General features: G+C 40.0%; 1 protein-coding gene across 1 annotated transcript; it reads right to left on the reverse strand.

Moving 5' to 3' along the window:
* Positions 1–1589: 1589 nt before the first annotated feature.
* On the reverse strand, positions 1590–22057 carry RBM22 (RNA binding motif protein 22). The gene is made up of 11 exons (XM_044664500.1): positions 21996–22057; positions 21414–21467; positions 15515–15544; positions 14858–14990; positions 11317–11417; positions 11028–11200; positions 6982–7182; positions 5600–5764; positions 5115–5203; positions 4783–4914; positions 1590–2676 (listed from the first exon to the last, which is right to left on the reverse strand). The coding sequence occupies exons 1-11, from the start codon at positions 22047–22049 to the stop codon at positions 2546–2548; spliced, it is 1263 nt and encodes a 420-aa protein (XP_044520435.1). The 5' UTR covers positions 22050–22057; the 3' UTR covers positions 1590–2545.
* Between the last annotated feature and the right edge of the window lie 693 nt (positions 22058–22750).

The raw sequence follows: 22750 nt of genomic DNA on the forward strand, positions 1-22750 counted from the left end.
AAGATGCTATTCTTATGGCAAAGTAGCTTTCAAAAATTCCTCTATATGTTGTGAGATCACTGTGGGTGACTGATATGACACAAGCCCAAGGGACAAAGGAAATCTCTCACTGATGTATCAACTTCTTTAATGGGTCATATCTGTCAGATGAACTTCACCTCCTTCTCCCCCTAGCAAGAAGCACTAGTTGTAGTTAAATGGGAGAGTGGTTCCTAGAGTCTTTTTGCAAAGAGAAAACATGAAGGGAGGGGGCAGCTGGGTAGCTCAGTGGATTGAGAACCAGGCCTAGAGACAGGAGGTCCTAGGTTCAAATCCAGCCTCAGACACTTCCCAGCTGTGTGACCCTGGGCAAGTCACTTGACCCCCATTGCCTACCCTTACCACTCTTCCACCTATAAGTCAATACACAGAAGTTAAGGGTTTAAAATAAAAAAAAATTAAAAAAAAATTAAAAAAAAAAAAAAAAAAACATGAAGGGAGTTCATTCCTGTGGGTGCTTCTGTACCTCTGTTGTATTTTGCTGCAAAGGATCAGGAAACTTTTTGCTTAGCTCTGCATTTAAAAAGACAAAGGTTTTACCACGAGTAGAGACCAACTATTATAACACATGTGAAGTGCTGGGGGAAAAAAGAGAGAATGGCTCATGTGTAACTTTTGCTGATACTGAGCTATCTTAGTAGAAGTGACAGAACATAAAAAGTTCATCCATGGCGAAACTGAGACACCAAGTACCTAGAACTTGGTTCTTAAGCCTGACTGGAATGTTATAGCTAGAAAAAGGGCATGAAACACCAATTTGCTTTTGTGCAAGTGTGTGCTGCTGCCTTTTGGTTGGGGCAGTTCACAATTTAACGGGAGTGGACAAGTCCTATTGACTCTCTCTGACCTAAGAAGCCTCTAACTTTCAAAGAGAAGAACCTAAATTGAGCTTTCTGAGTTTCTTCTCTTCCTTCAGGATACCAAAAACAAGTCTCATCAGAAAAAAATCCAATATACTATCTAAGATAAACTAAAATCTATGGTCACTTTAAAGAAATAATACTTGAGAAATTTTAGTCCTACTAATTACTTAAGAATATATACTTTTGTCAGATACTGATACTCAGTACACATCCAGTAACAATTAGGTGTTAAGTTCAGCACAGATGCAAACCTCAATTAATGAAACAAAACCACCCATGCAATACACCTGAAACTCAACAGATTTTAACCAAAGGCTCTGGAGAGAAAAAGTCCATGGTGCTTTCCTTTAAACAACCCAATTTTAAACTCGCCTATAAGCTCTGTTCAGACTAAGATGAAGCCAATATTAGCAAGTAGGCTTTATAAACTGTCACATTTTGGGATATCCTAAGTTAAAAATGGGGAAAAGAATCCCTTCCTTACCTTCCTTATAGTGGTGTTTCATGAGGATAAAATCCGAGCAGAGTTGAAGGTGCCTTGAAAAGTAAGAAAGTGCTATATAAATGCAAAAGGTTATACTATTTCATGTCAGAGATAGGTAATTTTGGGGTCACTTCCATTAATCCAAAGACACCAGCCACCAGAGGTGGAAGAAAATGCTACGGAAAGCTAGAAGTATGCTCATGACAACGTTTGGAAAAATTGGCCCACTTTAATTGCTTTTTAAAAAAAATTCTAAAATTTAGAACAGGTCTCATTTCCTTTACCTCTTTCACTTGTCTACATTCAGTTTATATCCAAGCAACATTTCTATAAAGAGCAAAGTAATAAACAGCCTTCTATGCAGCAGCAGAAAATTAGATAGAAACACAAGAAGGTGCAAGTTAAACAAAGATCCTTCCATAAGTCACAGCTCACCCTTACAAACAAAATAAAAAGTTTGTCCATTTCACAGTTAGAAAGGTTATTAACATCTCCCTCATGAGAGGAGGCATGAGTTTGCAATGCAGGCCCCACAGTTTTGTGAAGAGATCGGTCACTCTGGAGGGTAGGGTGCTTTCTTAAGATGTAGGAGCTTTCTTAAGACTGAATAGAAGTTTGTGTTGTTTTGTTGGCAGAGGTTCTTTTAGCAAGAGGAGGATAAGAGAGGAAAGAAAGTATTTAGGGGTGTTTGCTTTTCAAAGTTTGACCTTGGGTAATAGGGAAATCATACTTAATGACTCCCCCTAATGACCAGAACTAGCAAAAGAATTATTTAAAAACATTGTCAAATGTTTACTTTCAACCCAGGTCAAAGTCTGTCAAACCCAAAACACACAAAGAAATATATACAATTAGAATTATGACTCTCCTAAAGGTTCCCAGAAGCTCCAAACTCACCCTGACCCTATTTTCCTGTATGGTTAAGAACAGAAAGACATGGTTACACTAGTGACCAGACTGGTTAATATCAGTTTAACAGGGCTCCTCCACTTGCCCTGTACTCAGGAACGTGGCTCCGGTTCTCTTTTTTGCCCATATTTTAGCATGTTAAATGCTACCATGGAAACTTACAAAGGAAAAAAAAAAATTTACTTCAAGATTTATTTATTACATTTCTAAAGCGCCTTTCCGATTCAGAGCCCAACCACTGTGCAGGATGTTAGGGACTGCTGTGTTTTCCTGCATGAGCCCCCATCCTCTGGGGATCCTGGGAAGGATAGTGGATGGGGCCTGGAGCTCGCATGAAGGGAGGAGGTGGTCCCATTGGGTGGAACATGTGTGGTCCAAAACCTACAGATGGGAAGGAAGAGATGTGTCAGATTTTTCAGTTCTCGTGACAACCTTTCATAATTTCCACTTCTTCCTCAGTCTAAATTAGCAACATGTAAACCAAACTAAACCTAAAAACTCTGACTTCAAAAAGTTTCCAGAATTAAAGATGACTATCCAATTACTTTTTCTCCCTCAGCCTTTCTCCTTCTAAGATTTCTTCAGGGACAGTCATCCTGTGGGTGATAGGAGTTCAAGGCTTCTTGAGCAGGAGATGACAGTCACCTGGAACAGTTTGCCAGGCAAAGTTTGACTAGAATTCGGGGCTGGCATATTAGAAATTGACACAAGTCTCTTTCACTAGTTGGAGTATTGAATGGTAGATTGCAATAAGATCATATATGTATAAGAAGTGGAGCCACTGAGGAGAAACACAGAAGAAAAACAACTGCTTGAACACATAGGCTGATGGGAATATTATTGGGGATGTAGACACTAAATGATAACTCTAGTCCAACTATCAATAATATGGAATTAGGTCATGATCAATGATACATGTAAAACTCAGTGGAATTGTGCATTGGCTAAGTAAGGGGGATTAGGGGGGTTTGGGGGAGAGAAAGACAATGAAACATGTAACTGAGAAAATATTCAAAATAAAAAATTTTTAAAATAAAAAATAAATTAAAAAAAAAAAAGTGGAGCCACTGCCAAGGGGAGATCCTCCTAAGGTCTGAGTAAATTAGCACACACATTATGGCAAAATGATTTGCTGAATTGGTGATATGAGAGAAAAGCTGAAGGCACAGAAATTAAATAATACCAGCAGGGCAAGATTAACTTTGCAGAGTTCTATAAAATAAACCCAAAGGATGTGATACACTAATGGGGATGTGTGGATATTGGGGAAGTAGGGAAACAAAAGGACTAGAAGGTACCCAATAATATTCTGTCATGAGAAATTTCCGTATTCTTTCTTAAGATGCCAATCACATCTATCACAATGAAGAAGCAATCTCTTTCTTCATCCCTCTCTTCAAGCACTTGCATATTCTACTCTCTGGTATTTTTCAGTATTTCAGTCCTATCTCACCCACTAAGCTGCAAACACGATGGCATCCCCAAAGCACCAGGTTCTGTGCCCTACATATAAACAGATATTTTGTAAGAGAAGAGAGAAGGAAATTTAGTTTTAGGAGAGGGCTAGTCTTCTGGATGGAGTATTGTAGCTTATGATTTATAAAACAAATAGAGATTAATTAATTGATGAGATTCTTTCTGTGTCATGTTGTGTTTGAAACAAAACTAGTAATAAATATCTAGATTGACAATCAGAAGATTGGGGTCCTAGTGATCAATTAACAAGCGCCAACTCTGTGTGAAGTGGGATACAAAAGCAAAATGAAAGAGTTTTTGCCTTCAAGGAACTTCCTGTCTACTGGGGAAAGAAAATATGTATCTATGTAGATATAAATAAATAAAAGGTCATTTTGGGGAGATGAGCAGGAGAAAAGCAAAAGCCCTAGAAGCTAGAAGCAAGAATCAGGAAAAGCTTCAGACAGGAAATGGCACTGGAGGAGAGGGCAATTGTCAGTGAAAAGGGACAGAGGTAGGTGATAGGCATAATATCTACTGCAGTGTGGGAAAGGTAGGATAGAGCCTAGTTGGGAAAGGCTTTAAAGTCCAAAGAGAGGAGTTTATGTTTGATCATAGAGGGAATAGCCATTAAAGAATTCTAAAATCCTATAATGTTAGAACTGAAAAGAGCTTAGAGTGCAATTAGTCCAATTATCTTATAGAGAAAGAAACTGAGGAAAGTCTCGGGCAGATCATTAGGGGCATACCAGGGCTACAAGAAATCCCTTGGGGGGGGGGGGGGGGCAGCTGGGTGGCTCAGTGGATTGAGAGCCAGGCCTAGATAGGAGGTCCTAGGTTCAAATCTGGCCTCAGGCATTTCCTAGCTGTGTGATCTTGGGCAAGTCACTTACATGGCTTAGTTCTTACAGCTCTTCTGTCTTGGAACCAATACACAATATTGATTCTAAGACAGAAGGTAAGGGTTATTAGGGAAAAAAAAAGAAAAAAAAAAAGTCCCTTGTCTTTTAAGAGGCTGATAGAAGGTCTTACCTGGTGGGGGTGGAGGTGCAATTCCAGGAGGCGGGGGCAGGGCAATATTAACCACTGCTGGAGGACCACTGGGAGGGAGATTAAAATAATTGGCAGAAGCTTCTTCTTCAGCTGCTGGAGGAGGAGGAAGAGCTACAGAAGAGAATAATATAAATTAGGTACAATGAAAGTATGTAACTACTGTTTCCTCTCATTATACCTATTTTTTGCTAATAGGAACTCTAGGAGTTGCTACCTGTCATAGGGGAAATTCATTTTATTTACTATTCAGAATAACAAGTTGGTTGTTATTAATGTTCAAGCAAGCAACTGCACGGAAACATTATTCTTACCTCCAGGAAGTCCTGGAACAGGCTCCAGCTTAATTCCAGAGTCTGTGGTTCCTTCTTTTTCCTTTTCTTTTCCTCTGGCTGCCTGTGATCTAAAACACACAACAAAATCAAAATCATCATAACACCAAGCAAGATGACCTAAAGACCACACCTACTACTACTCTCCAGGACCATGGTGGTGAACCTATGGCACATGAGCCGGGGGGGGGGGGGGGCACTTAGAGCCCTCTCTGTGGGCATGTGCGCCACTGACTCAGCACAGAGTTCATTACTAGAAAGTCAGAGGGATGGGGGACTGGGCTGCTCCTTTTCCCCCTTTCACATCACCTACCCCTCTAAAAGTTTCGTCATCACTGCTCTAGGATATCCTCAAATCCACTAATATTCAAAAAAGTTTAATGACATTCTAGGCTTGTGTATATAACTCCCCATACCACAGTGCCTCAAAAAACCTGTTAAAAGACAAGCATAAACACAAATCTCACCTTCCCCATTTCACATTAAGCCTTCGCCCATTTACGATCAATTTGTTAAAGGACTTCTCAGCAGCCATCTCTGCAGCTTGTCTTGTGGCAAACTGGATGAAAGCACATTGCTGTCTCTGTACAACTGTTATTGTTCGAATCTCACCAAACTGGTAAAAATGATTTCTATATGGAAAGAATAATGGAAAAATCTGAGTGTACCTCAACTTAAACATGTAGCAGTAACACAAACTATGTATATCTCCAAAAGATCAAAAACAGACGAACTCTTTCACTGCCATAGAAAGGCTAACTAACTGATGACCACTGAGGAAATTTCTCTCGCGTACCTTTTTCTTTATCCTGGCTAAGATAATGAGCAAAGTAGGAGTGCCAGTTGAGTGTGAGTGAGAACAAAATATCCTGAATGGAATATTTGAACATGTGAGATCCTGGTTTGCTTATATCCATTATTACCACCACAGGCACCAGATATCAACCTAATTCCTTCTACCAGTTTAAGATCTACCATCTTAGAACCTGACTAGGGAAGAAAAATATTTGCTATCCTTCTTTACTTAAGGATGGAGGAAAGCTCTACATGCAGTTTTCTGTCTACTGTTGTTTTCTATGGAGACCTTTTACTTCTGTGACCTCCTGTCCTTTTATATCATCCTTGATGCTTTTCCAAAATACTTTTAGTAGATGGGGGCAGGAGTGTATAAGGGTGATAAATGGAAGATATTGAATATAGCCAGGCATGTGATCAGTTACATGTTTTTTCACCTCTTTAAGGATAGATTCAGAAATACTGTTCCTACATCCTTGAGATTAAAATGCCAATTCCTTTCACTATTCCTTACTTAACTAGGCCCAACTCTGGTTAGAAGAACCTCACAAGGAAAAACACAGAAGAAAAACAACTGCTTGAACACATGGGCTGTTGGGGATATTATTGGGGAGGTAGACACTAAACAGTAATTAGGTCTTGATCAATGATACATGTAAAACCCAGTGGAATTGTGCTTCAACTAAGGGGGGATAGGGGGTTTGGGGGAGAGGGAAAGAACACGAAATAGTAACTAGGAGAAAATATTCAAAATTAAAAAAAAAAAAAAAAAAGGAAGAACCTCACAAAACTTTTATCATTAATACTCATTTCTTTAAAGTATCTCCACAAGTATTACAAGGTGAAATGCATCAGTTTATTACTTCCAAACTGCTCATTTTTCCTATGCCCAGACATATCATAGAAGTTTGCTAGATATAATATAAACAAAACAAAGAATTCATTTCCCAATCTGCTGCCTTACGTCAATTTCCATTATTACTGTTCTTGCACAGGTACTACACCTTTTCAGAGGCTGGAGGGCATCCATACCAATTACAATATACCCACATACCTGAGATCTGTCTCACTGATTGTATCTCCAAGGCCTCCAACATATAGTGTGGTGATGGTCTTATCATCTGGGGGGTCCAGACGTGGCATTGTTGAAGCCCTTTTCAGAAGCTTGTCTGCCACAGGGTCATTAATGCCATAATATCGATCTTTGATATTCTGATCAGCAAGAGGATCATCAGGATCTGTAGGCTTCTCATGTCTATGGATTAAGATGAAAATGAACAATGTCCACTTTGAAGCCAAAGCAAGGCAAAATTCCATTAGGTTATTATATTAGAATATGTTTACTTCAAAAGAAGTCACAGAATAAATGCTCTTCAAAATAGGAAAATAAATCATATTAGTACATTTGACTAACCTTCTCTTTCCTTTCTTAGAACCAATACTATGTATTTGTCCCACTGCAGAAGAGCAGACAGACTAGGCAATAGGAGTTAAGTGACTTGCCTGGGGGCACCCAGCTTAGGAAGTGCTTGAGGACAGATTTGAATCCAGGTCTTCCAATCTGGCTCTTTATCCACTGAGCCAACAGTCAGCAACCTTTTTGGCTGTGAGAGCCATAAACGCCTGTGGAAGGAGGAGGATGGAGGCGGAAGGCACTGGAACATGGGGCAGGGGCTGAAGGGCCCCCCTGGGGCACATCCTGGGGCTCTGCCCAGACTGGACTGGGTGGTTGGGAGGTGGAGCCAGATATGGCTTGAGTGCCATATAGTGCCGACCCCTGTACTGAGCCATCTAGGTGTTCCCTTTCTCCTTTCGTATACCCACAGTTCCCTTCCTTGTTAGTATTGTCTTCTAGCTCACAGGTATGAGATGGACTGGCCGGCTGTTTTCTCATCTTCAGCTTTCCTGTTAATTGTGATTCTCAAATTCATTTTTTTTTTTGCACCCTGAACTCAATTCATAACTTCCAACTTCACTCTAAAATACCATATAATCACATCCTAGATCTCACTAGAAACTAGAAATTTTGCATCTCTTAAGATTATGGATTTTCCCTGCCCAACCTTTCCTACTTCGTTCCTATTCTCTGTAACTATGACTTTCAGTCCCTCAGTTTTTCACTATTCTTCCAGTCCATCAGTCACTTCAATAATATTCTCTTCTACTTTTCCTCTATTGACCTTTCATTATTTCTACCCTGCTAACTGTCAGCCCTGGGTAGTTTCCACCATTTGTCTCCTCTTGTGACTACTCTTGAGTTGCTAAAATGCAGCTGCAGAAAAATCATAAAACTGCTGACTAGGTCCACTGTAAATAGATGCTAATTTTAAGTGGGCTCTCAATACTGCAGGACAATCCTTTTATTAATTTCAATTCTTTATTACATTTCCTAAATACCTATTCAAAAGGTCTTTTGTTATAATGAATCCAAATATGAATGTAGAATATGGTACTTGGTGAAATAAACAGTGTCTCGAGAAGAAGAAAAAATGAGTACAGTTGATTGATACACTGAAAAAATCTGAAAATGTGTAATGTAGAACACTTGATGGCTTCCCACCTCCACAAAGGGAAAACCGGGGGCATCTTCTCATATCCCTTCTCAAGTTCTCCTTAATCTTTATAATTTTGTGATTATCCTATTAATTTTATCTCTTCTCCCTACAACCTGTCCTCCCTAATTTCTTTATTCATATCACGGGTACCACCATAACATCCATTTAACCAGTTTTAAAGTGTCAAAATTATCCTATATTTTTGTGACTATTGTTATGATTAAAATGGATATAGATGGATATTAAAAGAAGTATTAATATTTTAATCAAGGCCATGTTGGTAAAATATAAGATGACCGCGCGCCTGCTAAGATCTAATTCAAATCCCACACCATACCTTTTGCCAACCTGGCTCCCTCATACCTAAAAAAGAGAGCCTGCCTCCAATCACCTTAGGAGTCTTATCTTTCTTTTACGTAATCATACTTCCTATCTACCTGCATTACAAGAGGAATCATGGGAAATGTAGTTTCCAAGTCCCCTAAATGTCCACAGGAAGTCTGTCATATATCTAAATATTTAAAACTCAAATGAACCCAATAACCTTCAAAGGAACCCCCAAAATTCCAAATAACACACTATCCTATTAATTTTACCTCAACACTCTCACTTACCTGTATCCTTTTAATTGCCAAAGTAATCACTCTAACTTGGATCCTCATATCTTTTTTATTTTTGAATTATGTTAATGTCCTAACCATTCTATTTGCCTATATTCTATTTCCTCTCCAAACTAGTCTTCACACATTGTTGCCCATTTAGTTTTCCTAATGGGTTCCTTTGATCATATTGCTTCTCTATTCCAAAACCTTTAGTGGCTCACTAATTTCTACTGAATAAAAATGGAAACAATTCACCCTGGCATTCAAAGTGCCTTATAATCTGGCCCTAACTTCTCATTTTAACTCCATTTCACAGGATTCCCCTTCATGTACTATATATGCCAGTGGAACCATATCATATTGTTTCTTATTCTTATCTTGCCCTCTCTCATCTCCATGCTTTAGCTCCAACACCATCACAACATGCCTATAATATGAACTTCCTTCTACCTCTGTTGAAGTTTCTCTACTCTTTATGGCTTGATTCAGGTGTCATCTGGTTTCATGAAGTCCTCTCACATACTACTATGCCTGAATCATTTCTCTGCACTTGCCGCACTTCTCTCTTGTATTAGTTATTTGTGCCCAACTTTTAATCACTGAGTAAACTTTGGGCCTTCCATTATACGCCTTCCACACTTAATAAAAATTTGTTGAACTGAATTTCTATTCCTCACTTGAGGTAACTTTGCTACCTTCATCACTTAAATGACCTCATGAAGAAACAATATATGGCCAATGCTATCCTTGGTGATGGTCCCATCTGTCTTTGGTACAAGTCAAAAATAGATCCCCCCCCCCCCCCCGCCTTTAGGAGCAGGACAGTCTTCTTGAATTAAACATATTTATAAGGTCACTTTATAAAGACTAAACTATTTGACTTACTATTTTAAAATACCAAGTTCTAAACCCATGATTCTAAAACATGTGGGAGAACACAAAGATTATGTTAATACGCACAGATCTATGTGTATCATACAGTACAACTAGTCCCTACTGCTTGTTGTTTTTTTTTTTAAAACATGCAATTCAGTTATAGATTAAAAAATTTTAATAGTACATTTGGTGACTAGTTTTAGGAAAACTAATTTAGGGAAATGGGATACATGATGCCATATCTTCACAAGCCTTCAAACTATAGAGATACAGCATGGTGTCTTGCATATTTCTTTGGACCTGACCTATTATTTCACTGGCATATGGCAGCTAGGTGGTATAGTGAATATATATATTATATATATAATATATATATATATTTTAAACCCTTAACTTCTGTGTATTGGCTCCTAGGTGGAAGAGTGGTAAGGGTTGCCCAGGGTCACACAGCTGGGAAGTGTCTGAGGCAGGATTTGAACCTAGGACCTCCCGTCTCTAGGCCTGGCTCTCAATCCACTGAGCTACCCAGCTGCCCCTATAGTGAATATATTGCTGGACTTTGGAGTGGGGAAAACTCAAGTTCAAAACCTGCTTCAGCCACTTAGTAGCTGTGTGACCCTGGGCAGGTCACACCCCTCTGAAACTCAAATTTCTTCAGCTATAAAATAAATTTAATAATTGCCCCTATTCTCAGTGTTGTAAGGAATGAGATAACAAGGATAAAGCACTTAGCAAATGTTAAGGCTAGCTATTATCATAAGGAAATTCTAGTGAGGAAACTCCTCTACAAATAGTAGGTCTACAACTGTATAACAACTTAGTCTTACACTTACACAGGACACTGAGAGGTTAATTAACTTGCCCTGAGTCATATAGCTCTTTCCTGATTCTAGGCCAATGCTCTATCTATTATGCCTAACTGCTTCTAATAAATGCCTAACATGTAACAGATGTTTATTAAATAGTTTATTAGATTGACATAGGTTACTGCCTCTCACTTGAAGAGACCTCTGCTCCCAACCTTCTTCCTCCCCCTAGGCAATTATTAAGTGCAGCTCCTCTCCTACCTATAGGGACACTCCTCTCCTCTTTTACATTCTCCTTTCACCCAGAAGGAACAAATGTGAGGACGATTCCGTTTGTAGTAAGGGGTGGTCCGAGCCAATTTGAGCAGCATGTCACTGGTAGCTGTAGCCTTCCCAAGAACACCAACTGGCCGGGTTCCATCAGAGTTAGAAATCTATAAGAGGATGCCAAAGGCAAGAGGAATCATATCAACAACAGTGATACTTGGGAGAGAATTCCCAAATCTTATTTCACATCACTTTCATTCAGAAAGTCACAGCATTTCCATACCTCTCGCTCAACATTCTGCGTATAGTATTCTTTGTTCACATCAGACTTAGGCATGTCATCTTTAAAGGATAGTCCTGCATCACGGACCTGAATAGGTAAGCCTGAAATCAAAGGAGGGGGTTGAGAGAGAAATTCAGCAAGAACAAAAAGTGTAAATAACAAGTTGTATCTCTTGAATATGCACTAAGACCTATAACAGTCACTATTAACTCTCTTAAATATTTATGGTATGGTAAATGATTATCCAAATTCCTGTTAAAAGAAATAATTTCAGTGGCCAAGGCTTGGAAATCTTTTAGTTAAAAAGAATTTTTATTATAAGGTTATATAAGATTATATTATGTTAGGTTTTGACCTAGATTCAAATAATAAGTACTATTTTTTATAGGATTATAGAATCTTAGGACTGGGAAGGAGTAGAAAATACCTAGTCCATCTTACACCTGAAGCATGACGCCTTCCACAATATTCCTGATAAGTGGTCACTTTGTTTAAACACCTCCAATTGTAGTGTTCTCATAATGTTCCCCATTTGATTTTTGGATAGAGCAAACTGTTGGAACTGAAAAGTACTTCCTCATAATTTCCACTTACTAGTTGTGACCGCTGGGATCAAGAAAAATAAATCTAATTATTTTTTCACATGACAATACTTTAATCCAGCGATGGGCAAACTATTCCCTGAAGGCCAGATCCAGGCCGTAGTTTGCCCACCACTGCTAAGCAATTCCCTAATCACTAAGCCCCCACATTAGGGAATTGCTTAGCAGTGGTGGGCAAACTAGGGCCTGGATCTAGCCCTCAGGGATAGCTTGCCCATCAATGCTAATCACTTTACTCCAAAAACCAAACCAAACCAAAGTAAGCTTAGGATTACTTTCAACACAAAGCATATGTCTCTAAATGTAGTATTTGTATCATACAGGAGAGAGGTAGGTGTATTTGCACCAATAATTTGCTTATAGGCTCCAAATTTAAAACTATAATGCTAACTTTAGCTTCAGTTTCAAACAATTAATGAATGTAACTGGCCAACTTTAATTTGTAGTTTTTGGTCCAAAGATTAAAATATTTGCAAACAAATTCAAAGGTAAACTTCCTTCATCTAGACTAAGATCTATAGATGTCCATGCACTTTATTATGTGACACAGAAACCACTTTGGTTCCTACTCTCAACAACATTAAAGTACTGTCTTTGCTATGTTTGTTCAAATGAGGATCAGGGATGATTCTAAGTATCATTTGGACACAGGCAATTCATATACATATAATTCTTCAGAATTAAAAAAAAACACTGCTGAACTTAAAACAAAAATGAATATTTTCAAATATAAAGTAGATCAGAAAAAGATTCCATGTGAAATTACATACTTATGTACAGTTCAAATAAGCATATAACAACTCCAACATCTGTACTTTTAAAACTGTCCTGTTTACTGATACATACAGATAATTTTTTGTTGTTGAAGACTTGGTCTCTATTTCATCCAGGCTAGAAGTGCAGAGCCCACTCATGGGCTTGACCCCACTACTGATTGACAAAGGGAGTTTTGACCTTTGTTTCAGGCCTGGGTCAGGTGATCTCTCCTGAGGCAGCCCTCTGCCCCAATTCTATCTCCACTCCTGGGGAATTTACTATATTGGTGCCAAACTTACTGTGGTCACCTGATGTGCTTTGGAACTATTGTAGCTCAGAACTCTTGAGTTTAAGCAATCCACCAGCCTCAGCCTCCCTGAGAGCAAGGATTATAGACAGGCATGTGTCACTAATATAGATAATTTTTAAAAACTCCTATCTTCTTCTAAGTATCAGTTCTAGGGCAGAAGGGCAGTAAAGGGTAGGGAATTGGGGATAAGTGAAATTGTCCAGGATAACATAGCTAGGAAGTGTCTGAGACCAGATTTGAAACCAGGACCTCTTATACCTAGGCCTGGCACTCTATCTGCATTGCTATCCAGCTGCTCCAATGCAGATGATTCTTAACGCTAAAGGAATCACAAGGGCACGAACCCTTTTCCCAACTGGATATGTTTCACTGTCTTCCCTAAACACTATAGTTACAAATTTGACGCAAAATGGAGACTCTGATTTCTTCTCTCACCATTCAGCATAAAATTATCAGTGTGGTAATTTTTCATTAGCAACCACAATCCTGACTAGAGTCCCATACTAACTGTTTTTAGTTGTCTCATTTCAAATAAATTACCTATGTATCTCCAGTCTTTCCACAAAGACAATAATGAAAGTTCCTGCTTTAAGAAACTTACATTCTAGTTGAAGGATATGAGATGTACATACATGAGTAAATACAAGGTAATATGATTAGGGAGAGTGCGCTAATTATTAGGAGGAAACAAAGAAAACTCTATAGAGGAAAGTTGTACCTGAGTTGAACTGCTGAATTATGAAGGAATTTGAAGGATTGCATTCCTGACATGACAGATGGCTTATATGAATGAAGAGAGGTGGTATACGGAATGTTAAGTTCAAAATTAAACCAACAGTCTAGTTTGGTTGGAATAAAGTATGTGAAGAGGAATAAAAAAGCTGGAAAGGTAGGTTGTTGGCTAATTGAGAGTGGACCATAACAGTGTAAAGTATTGGATTTCCCCAGAAACAGAGCTCTCAGAAGTTGTTGGCCTAAGGCAGGGACAAGGGGATTCATTCATATTAGCTTTGAGTGTTATGATTCTCTTTTTTACTCCCTAAAAAGCCAACACTCAAACTGCACCCAAAACTCTTATTTCTATTATCAAAAGCATTGCCTCTTCTTAGCATCTCTAGATCTTCTCAGTCCTCTGACAAGTTATTTTTTTTTAATTACTCATTCTACAAATATTTATTTGAATTCCTTTTATGGATAAAGCACTATGGGGAAACAAAAGTTCCTACCCAGTCAAGGAGGAGAGATAAGACATGTACATAAATAATAAAAAAGGTGTAACAAGAGAGGTATGAGAATTCAGGGGTGGGAGAGAGAACTAGCCAAGAGGGAGATCAGGAAAGGCTCAACTAAAACCAGAAGAACACTCTAAGTGGCTGTTTTTTAAATTCTTGCAATTTCAGTGGGAATACTGACAACAAGTTTGATTTATGGAAATTTTAACAAATAACATTAAGAATTTGGTTGAAATAAGGCAAATTAAAAAAAAAAAAGACTATAGCTTTGTGATCTGGGTTGTGGTTCTATGTGAAAAATCTCATAGTATCTTCTATGAGAACAATTCTTAGACTTCATCTGCCACTCCATCTGGTGGAAATTCATCTACAGGGGAACACATAAGAGAGGTTTGGACTAGGAATAGCCTTGAATCATGACTACTCCCCGGGCTCCCACTAAGGGCCAGGTAAGATCTAGAGTGGGTCCAAAATGTCCTTGAAGAAATTGTACTTTCAGGAATCAATTAGATGAAACCAGACTCTTCAAAACTGAACTGAACCCCAAGGTTAGAGTAAAACCAGAGTTGGGGTCAGAATTGAAGGATAAGGAGGACCATTTTCTAGGGCACTCGCTGGTTCATCTCACAACACAAACTCACCATATTCTAGGTCCAAAAGGCAGGTCTGACACACATTTTTTAGCTTGCTGCAGGTTTGGCACACTTCAGTCTTCTTAAAACGCATGCGAACACCGGGGCACCAGCGGAACACTGTGAACGGCCTGGCACAAATCTAGAGCACAAAGCCAGAGACCTTTACTGGCCTAGTCCCAGGCCTACTAGTACAACTACCTAATCACAGGCAAGGCCTTCTCCTTTGGAACAGTTTCTGAACCAAGAGGGTTGGGCTGGTGTTTAATGTTTTAAATATTTTACATAATCTTGCTTATGATGCTTGAAAACTTAAGGAAACTATCCACTGTTTTAAAATGACTTTTAGCTATAAGGAAAAACATTATAAATTCCAATTTAACTATCCCAACAAGTATGATTAATTCTGAAAGGCATATCTAAGAAGAAACACGTCAAAATTCTAGTTGCCTTTTTGTGCAGCAGATGAATCAATTTTTGCCCTTAGATAGTTTAGGCTTCCCTTGGTTTTACTCAATATCATTAGAACATTATCTATAGAAAAAGGGTATGCAAATGGCATTGGAAAGCTTTGCAGAAATAATTTCTAATTTTTCTAAGTCTATTATCTTTAAAGACAACTTTATTGGAAAATAGGAAAGAGCTCTCTAATGTAGATAAACTTACTTTGCATTCTTTTCCATACTTTTCTTTGGTCTGAAATAAAAGAAAACTGTAGTTATTAAGAAGAACACAGAGCAAATGTGTCTAGGACCCCTGACTCTCTGAAGACAAAAAGAAGATTAAAAAAGATGGCTAATTTATCCTTGTTTGAATTATTCAGGAATTCTACAGAAACCTTAAATCCTGAATCAAGCCATGGTAGTTAAGGATCTAACTTCAAGAAAGGGAGGGTTACTTATTGCTACCATCATATCACAACTTCATTTTTAGATCTCAATTTTGTCCAGGTGCATCACTATTTAGTCCCTTGTAAATGGGCTTCTGTCTCTAATATATAGAAACAGCTTTCTCAAACGTCAACCATGATCTCTTTGCTACCAATTCACAATATTTTTTTTTTCATTCCTTACATTACATACAATTTATCCTTTACAATGATTGGTCTCTTCCCTTAGCTTCTCAGGCATTTCTATCCTTTCTATCTATATTTCTATCTATTCTTTCTCTCCTTAGACAGCTCTTCTTCCTCTTTCTATATACCCTTAATAAAAGTGTTTCCCTTCACTCCACCTCCTTTGCTTTGAATCTTTTTCTTTCTTCTCTCTCCAAGCTACACTCTGTTTTAAGGCACTCTACTGGTTTCACCTGGCACCTCTGTGTGGATGGCCAAGGAACAAGACAATCTCTTTGTCTTTGCCATCTCTTTCCATATTATATATTTAATTGCCTACTGGACCATTGCAATTTGATGGCCTTTCCCTTGGCACCTTAAACTCAGTATTATATAAAGCAGAACTCAATCTGTTTTCTAAAAACTGCTCCTTCAGATATCCCTATTTCTGTCAATGGCAACACTATTCTTCTACTTGTCTGAGCTCCTAAATTTTGCTGTTATATCTTCCTTCTCCCTTCCCCTCATCCCACACAACCAATTAGCTGTCAAGTCCTGTCAAATACATTTTTCCACTACCTCTCACACTGTCATCCACCCCCTTGTATTCCCACTGCTACCACCCAACTGAAGTCCCCTATTACTTTTTTAGCCCCACCAAAAGGAGGAGGAGGGAAAGGAAGGTTCTAGATTCTGATCCTATATAATATAATTAGCACCTTCCTGTTCCTGGTCAACTGATCAAGGATCTAACAAACATTTACTAAGTTATGTGGTAAGCACTTTACAATGACTATGTTAATGACTATGCCAGCCATTCTCTGTATAAAAATAACAGTAAAAAACATTGGTGATAACTCATATTGCATAGTACATTAATACTTGAAGAGCACTTTCCTCACAACAACCCTGTGAGGTGAGTAATGCATGTCTCTGTGCAGGGTCATAAGGAGACTATGAATCTATGGATAGTTCAAAGTAAATCAATAAAAACCAAAGGAAAACCAACTAAAAGTATTTGTCCTATATTACTGATCAGTTAGCAGAATAAAAGCAGCTTACATATTTATATGCAGATCTGTGCATTTAAAATTACTTATGTATTAAATCACTACATAGACAGATGACAAGACAGAGACATACAATATTTAGAAGCATCCTGGTATATTAAAAACAGTATCATACTCCATTGTATTGATTCTAGACTCAGCTTTATCACTTACTAACAATAGCAATTACTACTCACATATATATAGCACTTTAAGGTTTACAGAATGCTTTACTCATAACCCTATGAGGCAGGCAATATAGGTATCATTGTACCCATTTTACAGATAAGGAAACTAAAACTCAGAAAGGCTACGGGATTCAGTCCATGACTACATAGCTATTAAGTGAACAGAGCAAGATTTGAGCCCAAGACTTAAACTCAAGCTGAATGCTTTACTGCACCAGGTTGCTTCTACTGGCTAAGCTATATGATCTAAGGCAAAAAAAGGCAAACCTTTTAGAGACTGCATGCCCTGCTGTGCCTTGCCTTGCCATGCCCTGCCCCAGCCCACCCCAGCCAAAGGAGGGAGTGGTCTGGGCGCTCTGCTTAGGAGAGGGAGTAAGCACTTCGATTGGGCTGTTGGGCAGAAGGGCTGGGAGGTGCAGTGGAGAGGAGGAATGGGAGAAGCTTTGCAGAGTCCCTCTGCCTTTCTAGTAACCACTGGTGGGTGGTGCATGCTCACATATAATGATTTCTGCTTGCCATCTTTGGCAAGTGTGCCATAGGTTTGCCATCACAGATCTAAGGTAAGTTGCTCTATGACTCTCAGTTTCTTGATATCTGCTCAGCCCATCTCATAGGGTTCTTGCCATGATTAAGTGCAGCAATTCCACTTAATACTTATTACACACCTCCTAAATAGAAGGCATTGTCCTAGGCTCTGGAGGATCAGAAATTAAACATTAGACCCTGCCCTTAAGATGCTTACAAGAGACAGCTAGGTAGCACAGTGGATAAAGCAACGGGCCTGGAGTCAGAAGACTGTATTCAAATCTGTCCTCAAATATTTATCACCTGGGAAACCTAGCAAGTTACTTAACCTCTCTCTGTCTCAGTTTCCCCATCTGTAAAATGGGAGATAATAATAGCACCTACCTCCTAGGTGGTTGGGAAGATCAAATGAAATAATAATTTAGCTATTATTATCATAATCTAATGAGAGAGAATAAGACATGTATAAAGACTAACATAAATTTAAAAATATATAAATATACAAGGTCCAAAAATATGTTATGAGAGATTCAGGAAGGGAGAGAACATTTAACTGAGACAAAAAAGAAGTGATAAAATAAGCTGGACTTTGAAAGAAGGGAAGAGTTTCAAGAGGTGGAGATGGGAAGAAGGGTCTACTATGGGTATAAAGAACAGTGACAACAAAGTAGAACAGTAAAAAAGCAAATATAGATGGAGAATAGAGTAGATTACTAGGATTAAATGTGAAATGAGACTTAGAAGGCAAGCTAAAGTTTGTATGTGGAGGACTTGAATATTAGGCTAAGGAAGGGGCAGCTAGGTGGCACAGCAGATAGAGTCAGGCCTAGAGATGGGAGGACACGGGTTCAAATCTACCCTCAGACATTTGCTAGTTGTGAGGCCCCGCAAGTCACTTAACCCCAATTGCCTAGCCCTTACCACTCTTCTGCATTGGAATCAGACTGAAGATAAGGGTTTAGAAAAAAATATTAGGGTAAGGAGTGGGCCTTTCTAGATCCTTAGCTTATGAAAACTGGAAAGAATCTTTAAAGCTCTTATATAACCCATTTCTTTAAATATAGATGAAGAATCTGAGTCTGCAAAGTTACTTGCTTAAGGTAACCAAATTTGTGATTTAAATCTAGATCTGACTATGAGTTCAATTCCTTTCCACTGTACCATGTAATGAGTATAGTCACTGAAGCTGTTTGGACAGGGGACTGAGGTGATTACACATGTGCATTAGGAGAATGGTTTAGAGAAAGTAAAGATAAGAGGGCAGGAGACCAGTTAAAAGGTTATTTCGATAGCCCAGGTGACAAGGGCATAAACTAATGTGATAGTAATTACCATGGCATGGAGGAGAGGAATGCAAGAGATTATGGAGGTAACTGACTGGGGGAAATGGTGGGGGTGAGGAAGGAGTTTTTTAAAAAAAGGACTGCAAAGTTACAAGTCTGAATGATTAGAAGGATAATGCCCCAATAACAGGAATGGAGAGGTAAAGAAGGTGCTCAGAAGAGTGGGCAAGACAGACAATGGACTCAGTTATGGATATACTGAATTAATGATATCAGCAGTATCTAGGTGGCAACATTCAACAAGCTCCTAGAAAAGTTGAACTAAAGAACAGATGTCAAGGCCAGAGATTTAGAATCATGGAAACTCACTACTGGAAGAGACCTTAGAGGATTTCCCTCTATAACAACTCTGACAACTCAACTAGACTCAGCATAACATTCAGTTATAGTAAACACATTATCTTCTGAGGCAGTCCCTTTAATTTTTGCACGCTGTTAAAACTGAAAACTGCCATATACTAGTTGTAGTTTTTTCCTCTGAGGTTAGGGAGAACAAATGTTCTCAACCATTCAGTTCCCCTGTGTAAACACTAATTCCACTATTCGTCAGGTGTGACCTAGACAAGTCATTGCACTTCTGTGGCTGTAAAACAGGGAGAGCACTGTTTTTCCATCTGCCTTCAGACATCAGAACTGGATGTCCAACAGACATTCCAAACTCAACATGTTCAAAATGGAAGTAAATACATTATCTTTCCCCTAAAACCTCCCCTCCTACTTTCCCTAGGTCTGTCAAGGGTATCACCATTCTTCTAAGCTCCAAGTCTTAAAACCCAGTCACCTCTGATTCCTCATTCTCATTCCCCATATCCAAGCTGTTATCAAGGCCTGTCTAGTCTGCCTTTGCCACATCTCTCTAATGCTTCCCCTTTTCTCCTGGGTACAATTTCTCATTACTCCATGCTTGGACTATTGTAATAGCTGATAGTGGGTCTGCTTACTTCCATTCTCTCCTTACTCCAGTCCATCCTCCATTTGGCTGCCAGTGATTTCTCTAAAGTGTAGGTCATACCATGCCATACGTCCCTCACCCTCTGATTCAATAAATTCCAATGGCTCCCTATTACCTCCAAAATGAAATATAAAATCCTCTGACATTCAAAGTCCTTCCTAACCTAGACTCTACTCTCCCCCAATCTTTTTAATCTCACACCTTACATCCCTCCCCTCCCAGCCTAATACTTTTTGATTCAGGGATACTAGCTTTCTGGATCTTCCCTTAACAAGACAGTCCATCTCCTAACTGGGCATTTGTACTGGTTGTTCCCTCTATCTGGTATGCTCTCTTTTCCTCCTTCTGCCTCTGGCCTTTTCTGGCTTCCTTAACCACAGTTAAATCCTACCTCCAACAAGAGGCCTTTCCTAATCCCTCTTAATTCTATTGTCTTCTTTCTATTGATTAATTTCCTATTTATCCTAAGCATAGCTTGTTTGTACATAGTTTGCATGTTGTCTCCCCCATTAGCTTACTAGCTTCTTGAAGGTAGCAACTTTTTTTTTACCTTTCTTGGTATTCCTAATGCTTAGCACATTACAGGGCACACAGTATAATAAATGTTTAATGACATGTTGGGGGGTGCAGATAGAGTTGGGTTCTAAGTAAATCAGATCTGGGTTCAAATTTAGCCTCTGACAAACATTGGCTATTCTACCCTGGGTAACTCCTTTAACTTCTTAATACCTTGGAGAGAGGAGTCAAAACTCAAAATAGAATCCCATCCCTGCCTGGCCTCATATTCTTTTAGAAAACCACAAGTTAACATTATCTATATTGCATTAAGAATATTTGCTAAACATTTCTCAATACAATCTAGTGAAGCAGTACTGTGGGAAGGCCTTGAGTTTGACACCTCTGCCTTAGAAAACTAAGAACTGCATTGGTAGAGGGTCTTTTCTATTATCAACGAAAGCACCCATCTGTTTTAATAAAAATGGGGTTGTTACTCACTCTACTTACTTACCTGAAAGGCCGATTGAGAGAACAGTGTTTTAATTTATAAACTTTAAAAGGTTATGCAAATATCAAATATTATATATTGTCTCAAGTCCACTTTAATAAGACACCAAAAGTTTCCTACCCCACCAAGAATGTCCCCCTCCTCACCATCAATTCAAACCCTACTGATCAAGTGATCACCTCCTTCAAGAAACAATCCCCAACTATTAAGAGCATTATGGCCATATCTAGTTCCATTTAAGTGTCATCGCCTGAGAGGTGATTCCTGAGGCAGAATGCTGAGAATGCCAAGGATGAGTGCAAGACAACATGCACAAAATAACTTGAAAATTATATGATCATAACCCCTTTCCGACAAGAGCTTAATAAACGGAATCGAGTTGACAGACACTCGGAAGTCAGGTAGCACACATTGGGAAGTTCGGACCTCGCGGTCACTTCTCACTTACCATCCGAATGTAGGGATTTTCTCCAAGGCACGTCTGACACAGAATAGGGAAGTCCTGGGCAAAGGCAAAACACAGAAAGCGGAATCAGGTCGGACCCTTCCTTCCTCTCTCTTACTCCGTCGCAGCGTCCCCATTCATTCTTAGGTGAGCGCGAGCGGAGAGTCTAGCCCCGTGCACATGCCCGAGTAGGGGCTCTGGCCTCAGTTTTCCCGTGCACAGCGCGGGCTCCCCTGACGCGGGTCGGCGCCCCTTGGCCGGGAGAAAGTGAGCCTCTAGAGCGGAGGGAGAAGCGCACGGAGAGTTTGGCCATCCCTCCCTCGCTGCTGGGGCTCTCGAGGCCGCGGCCCCGGCTCCGCCAGTCCCGCCGGCGAGGACCGCGAGCTCCTCAGTTCGGGGCCTTCTTCTTCTTCTTCTTCTCCTCCTCCTCCTCCTCTTTCCCTCCCTTCTTCCCTGGGCCAGCGACGCCTTGGCCTCGCTCCTACCCAACCCCTGCCACCAGCCCCGGCGGGCGGACTGCTGGCGTCTCGCTCCCCTCGGCGTCCCGAGAGTCTCGGGGCCCTGATCCCGAGGCGGACCACTTACCGCGTCCTCCCAGTTCTGCCTGTTGTAGGTGTTGGAGCCCAGAGACGTCGCCATCTTGGAAGTGGCGGCGGCCACGGCGCTGCCGGCGGAAGTTAGAGCCGCGGCACCAGCCCCCGGGGCGGGGCCGCTGCGATCCCAGCACCCATTGCGGGGAGCAGCGGCGCTCTGGTTTCCTTCCGGCCATAGAGACACCTTTTTTCACACCCACTTTTTCCTACTGGCAACCTGGAGTGTTGCTCCGGCAACGTGTTTCCTCGGATACGGGGCTCAGGGTGGTGGGAGAGCCTCTTTTGCATCCTCCTAAGTCTTAGAAAATGGAACGGGGCGGAGAGACTGTACGGCGATGCAGATTTGGATAAACTAAACTGCAAGGAAGGACCGTCGGCAGTTGAATGATTTGCCCAGGGTCACACAGCTAGGAAGTGTCTGAAATAACATTTGAACACAAGTCCTCCCAACTGTAGGCCTGACTTCCTATCCTCTGAGCCACCTATCTGCCCCATTTCCGACTGTTTGTGATCACATTTTGGGGTTTTCTTGGCATAGAATCTATATATATATATATGCCATAGATACTGGAGTGGTTTGCCATTTCCTTCACCAGCTCATTTTAGGTAAGAAAACTGAAGCAAACAGGGTTAAGCGACTTGCCATGGGGCACACAGCTAGTGTCCGAGGCCAGATTTGAACTCAGGAAGACGAGTCTTTCTGACTCCAGACCAGGCACTCTGTCCATTGCGCACCTGGCTGTAAGT

This window comes from Gracilinanus agilis, chromosome 2 (genome assembly GCF_016433145.1).
Source record: "Gracilinanus agilis isolate LMUSP501 chromosome 2, AgileGrace, whole genome shotgun sequence".
NCBI lineage: Eukaryota > Metazoa > Chordata > Mammalia > Didelphimorphia > Didelphidae > Gracilinanus > Gracilinanus agilis.